This window comes from Synchiropus splendidus, chromosome 17, assembly GCF_027744825.2.
Source record: "Synchiropus splendidus isolate RoL2022-P1 chromosome 17, RoL_Sspl_1.0, whole genome shotgun sequence".
NCBI lineage: Eukaryota > Metazoa > Chordata > Actinopteri > Syngnathiformes > Callionymidae > Synchiropus > Synchiropus splendidus.
Genome location: NC_071350.1, coordinates 19,891,714 through 19,903,268, shown reverse-complemented (window position 1 = coordinate 19,903,268; position 11,555 = coordinate 19,891,714). Strand labels below are relative to the sequence as shown.

The 11,555-nt window shown below is 55.5% G+C and overlaps 2 protein-coding genes across 5 annotated transcripts; both read left to right on the top strand.

Annotated features, from left to right (window-relative positions):
• The first annotated feature begins 165 nt into the window (after positions 1 to 165).
• On the top strand, positions 166 to 4,760 carry cct8 (chaperonin containing TCP1, subunit 8 (theta)). 2 transcript variants are annotated; one of them, XM_053847137.1, is made up of 15 exons: positions 166 to 331; positions 896 to 986; positions 1,093 to 1,172; positions 1,235 to 1,384; positions 1,464 to 1,644; positions 1,720 to 1,781; positions 1,906 to 2,043; positions 2,164 to 2,342; positions 2,501 to 2,567; positions 2,665 to 2,752; positions 2,825 to 2,940; positions 3,015 to 3,086; positions 3,156 to 3,320; positions 3,438 to 3,557; positions 4,532 to 4,760. In XM_053847137.1, the coding sequence occupies exons 1-15, from the start codon at positions 272 to 274 to the stop codon at positions 4,601 to 4,603; spliced, it is 1,641 nt and encodes a 546-aa protein (XP_053703112.1). In that variant the 5' UTR covers positions 166 to 271; the 3' UTR covers positions 4,604 to 4,760. The 2 variants fall into 2 exon arrangements, with proteins under 2 accessions (XP_053703112.1, XP_053703111.1); XM_053847136.1 differs by lacking the exon at positions 4,532 to 4,760 and adding an exon at positions 3,756 to 4,510.
• A 572-nt stretch (positions 4,761 to 5,332) lies between these two features.
• rskrb (ribosomal protein S6 kinase related b) lies at positions 5,333 to 11,548 on the top strand. 3 transcript variants are annotated; one of them, XR_008412763.1, is made up of 13 exons: positions 5,333 to 6,175; positions 6,242 to 6,325; positions 6,403 to 6,471; positions 6,792 to 6,861; positions 7,428 to 7,535; positions 7,630 to 7,670; positions 8,395 to 8,422; positions 8,480 to 8,569; positions 8,626 to 8,714; positions 8,779 to 8,889; positions 8,955 to 9,068; positions 9,467 to 11,401; positions 11,463 to 11,548. XR_008412763.1 is itself a non-coding variant. In XM_053846769.1 (13 exons), the coding sequence occupies exons 1-13, from the start codon at positions 5,542 to 5,544 to the stop codon at positions 9,680 to 9,682; spliced, it is 1,335 nt and encodes a 444-aa protein (XP_053702744.1). In that variant the 5' UTR covers positions 5,333 to 5,541; the 3' UTR covers positions 9,683 to 11,440. The 3 variants fall into 3 exon arrangements, 2 of the variants coding, with proteins under 2 accessions (XP_053702744.1, XP_053702743.1); XM_053846769.1 differs by lacking the exon at positions 11,463 to 11,548 and having other exon boundaries at positions 5,333 to 5,571; positions 5,891 to 6,175; positions 9,467 to 11,440; XM_053846768.1 differs by lacking the exon at positions 11,463 to 11,548 and having other exon boundaries at positions 9,467 to 11,440.
• The last annotated feature ends 7 nt before the right edge of the window (positions 11,549 to 11,555 follow it).

The window sequence follows — 11,555 nt, the reverse complement described above, 5'->3', positions numbered from 1 at the left end:
AAACAGGAAGTGAGGGCTCAGTAGTTGGTGCTGTAAGACGAGCGCTGAAGGCTCGTCACGCACAGGCTTGTGCGTAAAAAGAATTGAAATAGCGCCACCTTGAGGGCGATTGTGATGAAAGCGGCGAGCTGAAATTGTCCCTGGCCGGCTCCCGTCGTGAGCTCTACGCCCCGCCCCGCCCCGCCGCTCCTCCTCGCTCTCTTCGGCTTTGTGCGCTCCACGCTGCGGCTCGCCTTGTCTACCGCACCGGGCCTGAAACACCGCAGCTAACATGGCCCTCCACGTTCCAAAGCCACCAGGCTTCGCCCAAATGTTAAAGGATGGTGCCCGGGTAAGCTTGAGTCCGGCTTCTGTCCTGTTGTTGAGGTCTCACGGTCATGTGGCGAACTCGCGTGCTAACTAGCCTTAGCATCGCATCCAGGTTAGCATGCTCCTTCACTGTCACAGCAGAGAGTTCTGGAAGGAAGTCAGGCCTCTGCCACCCGGCGTCTTCAGCCCTCTCGCGAAACTGGGCTGAAAGGTTTCAGTGCTGTTCTTAACGCCGCTGGTCTGTGAGGGGGTTGAAGTGGCGCTGTATTAGTGATAATAAGGATGGAGGCGACGATGCCATGACGCTTTGTCGTCACGGCTCAGCAGCATCCCGTTAGCCAGGCTCGCTGTGCCGGAGCTGGAGGGCTGCTGTTGCGATCATACTGAACTGTGTCATGGCTTTTGCTTCACACATCCATCCGCCATTTAAAAGCGAGGAGTCAGCGAGCATTTTCCCACAGTGTTTGTTAATGTTTTCCCTGTTGTAGTCAGCAGTCGAGCTTCTTTTAGCGTGTGTTTTTTGTTTTGTCAGTGGACTGTAGCAAGCTCCATGAATGACTTGGATATGTGTTTTTGTGTTCTGCAGCATTACAAGGGCCTCGATGAAGCTGTCTTTCGCAACATCCGAGCCTGTAAGGAACTGTCTCAGACCACACGCACAGCATATGGGCCCAACGGTTAGTAGCAGAACATGTCGGCAGTTCTGCGGGTTTGCGACTGCCATGCAAAATCTGAGAAGTGACGTGAGGGATTGCTGTTAATTTGATCCACTTCTACCTGCAGGGATGAACAAAATGGTCATTAACCACTTGGAGAAGCTGTTTGTCACCAATGATGCAGCAACTATCCTCAGAGAACTGGAGGTTTGAGGACATTGCAAATAAGCCCCGTAATATCAGACATATTAACCACTATTGGTCGACAGGTCCAGCATCCTGCAGCCAAAATGATTGTGATGGCGTCTCACATGCAAGAGCAGGAGGTGGGCGACGGGACAAACTTCGTTCTGGTCTTCGCAGGCGCTCTGCTGGAGCTGGCAGAAGAGCTGCTCAGGATGGGCTTGGCTGTGCCAGAGGTGCCGATTAGACCTGCGCCTCTTGAATCATTCTGAAGATGACCATTGAGATGTTGTTGTTCCTCCTCCTCCTGGGAAGGTCATTGAAGGCTACAAGAAGGCCTGCAGCAAAGCCTTGGAGATTCTTCCCGACTGTGTTTGCGCCACAGCGAAGAACCTCCACGACGTTAAAGAGGCCACTTCGTTAATCCGCACGGCTGTAATGAGCAAGCAGTACGGCAACGAAGACTTCCTCGCCAAACTCATTGCTGAGTCTTGTGGTGAGTCTGACAGGAGAAGCTGGTCCTCTTAAAGGCAACGATCCTGAATGTGTTTTCACCCGTGTCGTCCTGCAGTTTCCATTTTTCCAGAGTCCGGTAACTTCAATGTCGATAACGTCAGAGTTTGTAAGATTTTGGTGAGTTGATTTCTTCTATAACGTTTTTTTTTTTTTGTTTTTTTACAAGAACCAAGTAAAGATAATGAATCTAAAGGTGATCTAATGTCCAAGTGTTTAAGAGATGATATTTTTTCCTTCCCAGGGCTGCGGGGTGACGGCGTCCTCCATGCTGCATGGCATGGTTTTCAAAAAAGAAGCCGAGGGAGACGTCAAGTCTGTTAAAGACGCCAAGATTGCAGTGTTCTCCTGCCCCTTCGACTGCATGGTCACCGAGACAAAGGTAAGATCCAGGCTCATCCAGTGTCGGCTATGAAGGTCGAACTCTCTCTGGACTCCAGGGTTCGTATGAATGTCGTCGTGAGAATGAAACCCGTGCTTCACCTGGATGGTTTGTCCTCAGGGCACCGTGCTCATCAACAACGCACAGGAGCTGAAGGACTTCAGTAAAGGCGAGGAGGCCATGATGGAGACTCAGGTGAAGGCCATCAAGGAAGCCGGGGCCAATGTGGTGGTCACGGGAGGAAAAGTTGCTGACATGGCACTTCACTATGCCAACAAATACGACCTCATGGTGGTGAGGTAAATGCCTTTCACTCGCGTTGTTCATGGTTAGTTACAGTCATGGCTTTTTTTCTCCAAGCTTCTTAGAAACCACTTCCACTCCGATCTCCTGCTCACAGCTTAGCGTTGAACATATCTGGATCGTTCCCTGCTCATTTGTGTTGCAACTCCTGCAGGCTGAACTCCAAATGGGACCTGAGGCGCTTGTGCAAGACCGTGGGAGCTGTCGCCCTTCCCAGGATGGTGAGTGTTTCATACCTCAGTGAGAAGGATGTAGGTGAGAGGGCGAGGGTGCTGGCACCTGGAGGGGAGACGTGTCTCTGACCCCAACTCTGTTTAGACTGCCCCGACCCCCGAGGAGATGGGCCACTGCGACAGCGTGTACCTGACGGAGGTGGGCGACACCCAGGTGGTGGTCTTCAAGCACGGTACGTCTCTCCGCGGGCCTCGGCGTGTACTGGTGAGGTGGTGACGTCACGTCTGGTCTGCTCCTCCAACAGAGAAGGAGGAGGGCGCCATCGCCACGGTGGTGATCCGAGGCTCCACTGACAACCTGATGGACGACATCGAGAGGGCTGTGGACGACGGGGTCAACACCTTCAAGGTTCTGGTCCGGGTATGTGGGAAGCCTGTCATGTCCCGCAGGTTTGTCTCAGCCGTCTCAAAGGTGTTTGTGTTGGACCTGGGCAGGACAATCGTCTGGTGCCGGGAGCCGGCGCCACGGAGATCGAGCTGGCCAGGAGAATCGCTTCGTACGGCGAAGTAAGCTGATGGCGGCCGCACCTTCCACTCACGGCGGCGCCAGGCTCCTGACTGCTGTTGTGTCCGCAGACCTGCCCTGGACTGGAGCAGTACGCCATCAAGAAGTTTGCCGAAGCCTTCGAGGCTCTTCCGCGGGCGCTGGCGGAGAACTCCGGAGTGAAGGCCAGCGAGCTGATTTCCAAACTGTACGCTGCTCACCACGAGGGGAAGAAGAACATGGGCTGCGACATCGAGGTGCTGAGCAGAACTGGATGGATGGATGGATGTCTGACAGCAGCGCTTCCACGTGCTCAACTTGTGGCTCTGGGATCTAAACTGAAGCCCTGATGTTGTCTTCTCCGGTGACTCTAGGCTGAGACGGCTGCCATCAAAGACATGACGGAGGCCGGCATCATGGATCCCTACCTGGTGAAGTACTGGGGCATCAAACTGGCCAGCGACGCTGCCATCACCGTGCTGCGAGTGGACCAGGTGAGACACTGGAGCCAAGCGTCCGGAGGCCCTGAGGAGAAGCCGGTCGCTTCCCTGACGCTAGCGTTCACGCTAGTCGTGACGTGCGAGAGCAGTTCACCTCTCTGAACACGGAAGGGACTGCACTTGTCTGAGTGTTACCATGTTGACACCGACACGGTGAGCTAACCTCGAGTGTGTCCACATGCTGGACTCCAGATCATCATGGCCAAGGCTGCAGGGGGACCCAAAGTTCCCAAGCAGAGGGGCCACTGGGACAAGGACGACTGGGATGAAGCGCCTGATAAGTTCGAAACCCATCATTAGAGGGCGCTGTCACGCCCTCCACCAGTAGGTTCTGGAATGGTGTGAAGCTGCACTGGTGCTCACTTACTCACTCACTCACTGACTGGCGGAATGTCACTACTAACACTGGAGTGTGGTTCACAACAACGATGCGACTGAGTCACTCGCGGGACGTGAGGTGTGGTGCGGCTGCATGCTCTGACCCTTGTCTGGCAGCTGCCGCGGTGACGGGGCTCCAGAACCGTCTGTCCAGCTGCTCCGGTGTCTCGGCTGAAGACTGGCCTCACACATCAGCTACATGACCATGACGGGCTCTGCTGATGGAGAAGCAGATCCAGGACACGTGTGTCTGTAGTGGCCAGTCTCTGTTCAGCTGAAACACGCTGAGAACCCGAGAGTGTGTAGCTCACACGTCTCGCCGTGGTGGAACCTTGCACCCACCTTCCTCTGGAGCACTGACCTAGACCACTCTTGCGTTTCATGTCGCCGCCTCTTTGGACTGTCGTCATGCCTCGTGCTATTAACGGCGATGAGTTAAGCAGCTTCTCCCATGAGAAACTGTCAGGGTTGAACAGCATCTGACCCACAGTGCTGCCGCGCCCTGAACATTCTCCTGACCGATGTGTTGCCTCTCACGCGCCGTCTGCGCGCCTTCTCTGATCACCACTAACCTCGGTCCTGTTCCCCAGATCATCATGGCGAAGCCAGCCGGAGGACCCAAACCACCACAGGGCAAGAAGGACTTCGACGAGGACGACTGAAGGCTGCACTGATCCCAGCCTCACCACCTCTTTTCTACTGCTTTATTTAAACTCTATGCGAGTGTTCTGGAGAGCAAATGAGTTTCACGCCCGGCTGCCACTGTCTGCGTTCTATGTTCCTGTCCCAATAAAAAGGCACTTGAGCTGTCAGACCCTGCCTGGCCTCCGTCCTCTGTGTTCAGTGGCTGGGCTCTGCCCCGGACCTGGGGTTACTGGTGAGTAGATGGAGCCTCTACGTCACTGATGAGGAGGATGGACGTCTCGTGACAGATCGAGTGATTTTGTAGTCACATTTTCTAAAAAGGTAGCAACAAGTTGAGGGACTGTTGTCATGGCAGAGTTCTGTCATTATTGCTCTTGTCGTGTGTGCTTTACCCAACTTCTACATGACGCCCTGGACACATGCTGCTGACGTCGTCGCTTCTGCTCGCCCGGCCTCCGAGCGCAGCGGCAGGTGAATGAATTTTTCATGCTGTCCTACTTCACAGCTCACTGAAGCAGAGGAGCGCGATGGTGACGCGCCACCGAGGTTTCTCTCCCCGGAAGCGTCTTCTTTTTACTTGATTTTAAATGATACCTTTCAGGTGCGTCAAGAGACGCTCAGGTTTCACCGTCAGATAAATAAGATCACGATCTGGCACCGTGGAATAGTCGCTGCTGTACTGTCCGCAGCCAGCAGGGGGAGCCAGACGCGTGCTGCACGGTGATTGGCTGAGCGCCGTGTGGGCGGATTTGCCTTGACGCGTCCCAAACCCGGGATTAACTTGTTTTTATGTCGCCATATCGACGCTCCATCTCTCCCAGCGGGTGCTCGGCGAGCGGACCCGCAGCTGTCGGAAGATTGGCGGGCTGAGCGCGCGGGAGGACATGGAGGAGCTGGCAGGTCACGCGGAGCGAGCGCAGGCGTCCCGCTGAGGGTCCGGAGCCCGGGCGCGCAGATGGGGGCCGACGGCAGCCGGCACAGCAAGGTAACACTCCTGGATGAGGGGTGACGCGCGGTGCCAGCGAGAGGGAATCCCGGTTTCCATGGAGATCCGCGGGGCTGCTGCGTGTTGCGTTCACGGTCCTTCTGAAATGATTCGACTGCATTAGAGATCCTTTATGTGTCTGGAGCCGTTTCAATTGGAACCCTGGGGTCTTGAGCGATGGTCTGGGTGAGGGAGAAGGTGTGACCTTTGACTCCTCCCGGTGAGAATCAGGAGGCACTTCAGAGCGCTGGTGCACTGGATGACGGAGGTGGAGACACTGAGATGTTTGTCCTCAAGGCAGCTGTGTCGATGTCTCCAGAGGTCTGCTGAGGGCGGGGAGGACTTCCCGTCCGGGTGGCGAGGCCTCCTCTCCAGCGTGGGCCTGTCCATCCCGGCCAGCATCTGCCGGCTGGCCTCTCCGGCGCTGCGCCTGGGTCGGCGCCGCATGCTGGAGGCCAAGCCCCCCGACATCCCGGAGCACGTGCTGAGGCTGGCGGGGGTCGGGCCGGGCAAGCTGCGGGCGGAGTGGAGTCTCCCCAGCTTCGTGGCCATGTTCCTGCCGGAGTTCCCCCACAGAACCGTGCCGGGACACGAGCACTTCCAGGTGAGGACCACACGGACGCTTGTTGACGCCAGAGGTGCACGTGACCTCTGCTGTGTTTCCTGCCAGGTGCTGGGCTACATCGCCAAGGGGTCCTTCGGCCCCATCCTCAAGGTCAAGGACACGGCCAAGCAGAAGACCTACGCTGTCAAAGTCGGCTGCTGAGTAACAACCAGCCTGTGATGGACCCAGTCTGAAGTCTGCTTTTGTCTCGTGACGTCACTCGACAGGTGATTCCCAAGTCGGAGATCCTCAGACTCGGGGTGCTGGAGCAGTCCAAAGAGGAGGTGATCGTCCAGGTGCGTGGGCCTTCAGCTCCTGTTCTGATTTCTTTGGATTTGAACGAGTGTTCACCTGATGAAGAGGGAGGTTTCAGTGCTGTTTGTTCTGCTGCTGCTGCTGCTCTGTTGAACTGCTCTGATGTGAGGGAAGCGGAGGACCGTGACCCTGGTGCTGGGAAGGTTCCACGGACGGGCCAGCATCTGAGCGACGGTCCAGTCCTGAAGCTTGAAACAGGGTCGCCTCTTGGTGATCGCTGGCGCTGGACGCAGATGTGTGGTGCGGCGTGTTTCTGTCTCGGGATTCTGCCATTGATTTCTGGTTTGACCTTTGCCCTCAGCGTCAGATCCGCCACCCATTTATCCACGAGCTGCAGGACTGTTGGCAGACCCAGCGCCACGTCTACATTAGTGAGTCCCGGAGCCCAGAACCTTCACTGTGGAAGCCCCTCTCACTGAGCCCCTCCTCTCCTCGTGGTGTTTTTTTTTTTTGTTTGCCCTTCTTTCCCACAACCACCACCCCGCTCTCCTTCTGTACTCCCGCCCCCCTCCCCCCTGCTAATCAGCCACTGACTCAGAAAGTGTGACCCAGATTGTCGGCTTCACCACCCCTCGCGGGCTGGACCGAACGCTGCGCTGCACTGACCCCTGACAACAAGCACCGCGCTCCTGTCCCTCACACAGCAGCTCCAGGAAACACAGTCTGACTGGGCTCCTCAGACCCCCGCGGCGGATGAGAGGGGCGGGCGACACACTGGCGTCTGTACGGTCCACAGCATGAGGCCACCGCGCGCACCCTCCCCCTCCTCCCTCTGGAGTGCAGCACCTCCGCTCTGCATGGACCAAAACACATGACATTAAAATGAAGACTTACTGAGTATAAGGTCCCAATAGCTAGCTGGAAGCTGCAGCGTCCCCTCGCTAGTGGGCCCCCCTGTGGTGCTGCTCCCCACCTAACATGGCTTCCCTCCCCTCAGTGTGTGACTACTGCAGCACCGGGGACCTGTACACCTACTGGCAGATGATCGGCCAGTTCTCCGAGGACACGGTGCGCGTCTTCGCCGCCGAGCTGGGCTGTGCGCTGGGTGAGTTGCTGCCTGAGGAGGCGGGACTTGACTGTGGCTTGAGCAGCAGATGGAGTGGGGCAGTCATGAGTTCTCCAACTTCTCCTGGTTTCAGGGTTTCTTCACGACTTTGGAGTGGTCCACAGAGACGTGAAGGTGAGGACAGCAGCTGAGCCTCAGGCTGAATGAGGTCCTCAGAGTGAAGTTATTGGTTGGCAGCGACTCTCACGGGAGCAGATATAATATAACAATGTTTGCTGGTATGAATGAGCTTTCACATCCGTGTGCATTTCCTCATTCCTTTTTTGTTTCAAAACCAAATCAAACGTTTAGATTTGTTTTTCCATTTTGAAACAAAAGCGGAAAAACTGAGAAACCCCCAAGTTTTCTGTTTTGCAGCCAAGAAGAGAAAAATGACAGCATGAAACGTAACTGTTTTGATTTGTTTCTACGTTTGGGCCGCGAAGGGAGTGAGGAGCCTGAGTCACGCCACATGATGGCGGCCACACTTCTCTATCTGTGCTAGGAGCTGATGAACAAGCTCGCCCAGTCACAGGAAACCACAGAACCGTATCACCGCAACACAATACAATAATTTCCCTTTTTTTCATTTTTCTGTTTCAACTTGGAAACATAATGACGTTTTTTGTTTTGTTTTTCCATTTTTTTGGTATTTTGTTTCAAACAGAAAAACAAATGAAAACGTTGTTTATTTGATTTTATTTTGAAACAAGAAATGAATGAAGGAAAGGTACAGGGATTGTTTGATGCTGCTAAGCAGAGAGATGCGGTTCCGGTCTGAATGATCCGGGTCATGGAGCAGCTCAGCCACCGTCTTGTCATGTGGACCCCAGTTGAACATGTGCTCTTCTCTCCGCAGATGGAGAACATCCTGCTGAGCGACAGCGGTGAGTGGAGCCCCGCCCCTCTCCGTCCGCTGAGCTGACGTTTGTGTGCTGCCGTAGGACACCTGCGCCTGACCGACTTCGGTTTGTCCCGTCGGCTGGAGCGTGGAGGACGGGCCTTCACCATCTGTGGCACCATCCAGTACATGGGTGAGGAGCGGCCCAACGGGTCGTCTGAGCCAAATCTCACCGCCGTTTCCCTGCAGCCCCTGAGGTGCTGAGCGGGGGCCCCTACAACCACGCAGCTGACTGGTGGTCCTTAGGAATCCTGCTGTTCTCGCTGGTCACCGGGAAGGTGAGCGCTACCGCAGCCACCTCTTCACCGCCAGCTTTACCAGCACCTGCGTCTTCCATCCCAGTTCCCCCTGACTCCAGAGGCGGACCACTGCAGCATGCTGAGGAAGGTCCGCTCCTGCCCCTACGAGATGCCGCTGGAGCTCAGCTCCCCCCTGGCCTTGCTGATAACCGAGGTCAGTGGAGTCTGTCTGGCGAGCGGTGGATGTCGCTGGTGTCTCTCACCCACGTCTCTGTCCAGCTGCTCTGCAAAACCCCCTGCCGTCGCCTCCGGACGCTGGAGCGCTTCCAGCGCCAGACCTTCTTCCTCGGATCTTCTTTTGACCTGGACCTGTTGCAGCGACAGCCAGTCGAGGTCATCTGACTCGTCTTGTTGTGGAGACCGCCTAACCCGAGACCGAGTCCAGACTGAGTACTGAACACAGACTACAGATCTTTCCTCAAACTCACTCAAGACCTCAAACACTTTTATCAGGTGGAGCCTGGTCCCAGCCCTCGTTGGTCCCGGTCTCAGCTAGTGTTAGTCCTGGTCTTGGCCCTCGCTGATCCTAGCCTCAGCTCTCGCTGGACCTAGTCTCGGCCCTCACGGGTCATGATCTCAGCACTCGCTGGTTCCGGTCTCAGCCCTCGCTGGTTCCGGTCCAGCCTTGCTGGTCTCGGGTTAGGAGGTCTCTCTCTGACACACTGCTGATGAGAATGGTCAGCACAGCATCAGGTCTCCGCTGCTGAGCCCTCACGCTTGCTTCTCCTCAGGTGATCCTGCAGCTACGGGAGCGGCCGGATCGTGCTGCCAAGGCTCGGCGGGGTCTGACTCTGTCGCTCCAGCCGCTGAAAGGGTTCGACTACGACTCGCTGCTCAGCCCCACCAACACTCCTGAGCCCCAGCTGGACGCCCCTCTGCCAGGCCCCGGCTTCCAGCTGCAGCACGGCCAGGGCAGGAGGAGCCCTCAGAGGGAGGTGTTTGTGTGACACCCTGCTGGCACCCGTGCGCCCTGGCTCTGACCTGCTGGCTCCTTTCAGTCACTGCCCCTCAGCTCCTCACTGTTTGCCAGTGCCTGAGCCGCGCCACAGACTGATCTGCTTCCCTCAGGAAAGCTCAGACAGCTGACCCCCCACTGGCCTCAGCACGCTCCAGCTTCACTTCCCTCGGGTGACGAGATCTGAAGCTCCACCACAGCGTCTCCGGGGTCCCCCTCATCTCACCCTCCTCCAGCACCAGTTCTTCTCCTGGATCCTGAAAACACCAACCTACCTCTGACCCCGTAGTCCTGGAGAGAGGAACCTGCCCCTCCCTCGACCATGTGATGTTTAGTCACCCCACCTCTCATCCACACGTCTCCGTCAAACTCCTGGCTCACCATCTTTTGGGTCCTGAGCAGGAGGTTGATACTTGTTTGTCCTCCAGTCCATCCAACGCTGAGGAGGCTCTGGATGCTTCCCCCACTGCTCCCACCACAGACATCAAAGTGTCACCATCTCATCGGCCCTTTAGACCCTTGTGTTGCTGTCCCGCTTCTGAGTCCTCTGGATCTGACCTGGGCGTCCAAGCTCTCCCAGGACTGGAAGAAGAACCGGCCCCTAGAGCCAGTCTCATGGGTTTAAAAACATCAGTGGCCCAAAAGAAAGATGGCGTGGCTGCGTTTAGTGCAGAAAGTCTGTGTTTCCCCTCCTCCTCTTGTTCTGCCTTGGCTCCCTGTGCGTGCCCTCCTCTCGCCGCTGTGTTTGCGCGCCTGTTGTGCAAGACAGACAACACCATTGTTGGCTGCTCACCAGCTCCTTGCTACATTCACCTGCTATCACGTTCACCCCTCACGGAAAAGTCAAGCGAGTGGAAGACAAAGCTCTTGTCCAGCTGGTATTTGTGGGAACAAAAGAGGTGATTTCTGTTGCATGTGTACCATACAGAACATTCCTTCTCCGAGAAGCTCAAACCTCAGGCTAGACGTCCTCCTCAAGAAAGTCCTCCTTTTCTAGAAGCATTTTATGGAAAACTAAATGTGTAGTCTCTTCCTGAGCTTGAGACGAGGACGATTTCGTACGTCCTACGTTCCCTGAATGCCTCACAAGAGTGGCCCTGAATATGCTTTTATGTCACCAAATCCTTATTGATAAATTCCTATTTATAATATTTATACAAATATTTTGGATGCTGTTTGATGTCAACTGTCCTGTTTGTATTTTTGTACGTAACACAACCAGAATAAAAGGCCTGTACCTGCGGTGAGGCTCTTTTTTTTTTTTTTTTTTTTTTTTGAGAGCATGTGAACGACGGTTCCGCTCAGATTCTTCTGGCCTCTGGAGTTGGCCTTGTCTTGAGTGGAGAGGTTCTAAAAGGGACCTGGCCCTGCTCCTCAAAGCTCTCGCTCCCAGCCAAAGACTGTGAGCGAGCATTAGTGATGTAGCTGAGCGTCAGATTACTCTGTTGAAACATTTACGCAGCTCCTGTGAAGCTGCGCCCAACTATGAAACGCAACTGTCCCAGAAGAATCTTCCTTCCTCAGAGACACAGCCACGACGAGGAGGTCACAGGCGACACGGTTTGGACCTGATCGTCCTCCTCCACCTCCACGTGTGGAGTCGCTGGATGATGCTCGGAGCAGGTGGAAGCACGAGAGGACACCAAGCAATGAGATGTGTACGAGCGTCAGGTCGCTGCTTCAGCACAGTGGAACAGCCTCGTCACAGCAGGTCGAGTTTCAAACCTCACGTCTGGTTCTCGTGACAAAACATTCGCTTGTTTCCTTTAAAGATGCAGACTCACGCTGCACTCCCACTTTGAGAGCGGATCCACGAAGACGCATGCGCAGAACACCCGCGTCTCGTCATGTGACGCGAGGATGTG

What these genes read in the sequence shown, in the direction of transcription:
- cct8 (XM_053847136.1), top strand. Translation starts at nt 272, where the DNA reads ATGGCCCTCCACGTTCCAAAGCCACCAGGCTTCGCCCAAATGTTAAAG. An exon ending in ACTCATTGCTGAGTCTTGTG is followed by an intron (nt 1,645 to 1,719) that starts GTGAGTCTGACA and finishes GTCGTCCTGCAG; the next exon opens with TTTCCATTTTTCCAGAGTCC. An exon ending in GCATGGTCACCGAGACAAAG is followed by an intron (nt 2,044 to 2,163) that starts GTAAGATCCAGG and finishes GTTTGTCCTCAG; the next exon opens with GGCACCGTGCTCATCAACAA.
- rskrb (XM_053846768.1), top strand. Translation starts at nt 5,831, where the DNA reads ATGACGGAGGTGGAGACACTGAGATGTTTGTCCTCAAGGCAGCTGTGT. An exon ending in TGGTCCACAGAGACGTGAAG is followed by an intron (nt 7,671 to 8,394) that starts GTGAGGACAGCA and finishes TTCTCTCCGCAG; the next exon opens with ATGGAGAACATCCTGCTGAG. An exon ending in TGCAGCGACAGCCAGTCGAG is followed by an intron (nt 9,069 to 9,466) that starts GTCATCTGACTC and finishes GCTTCTCCTCAG; the next exon opens with GTGATCCTGCAGCTACGGGA.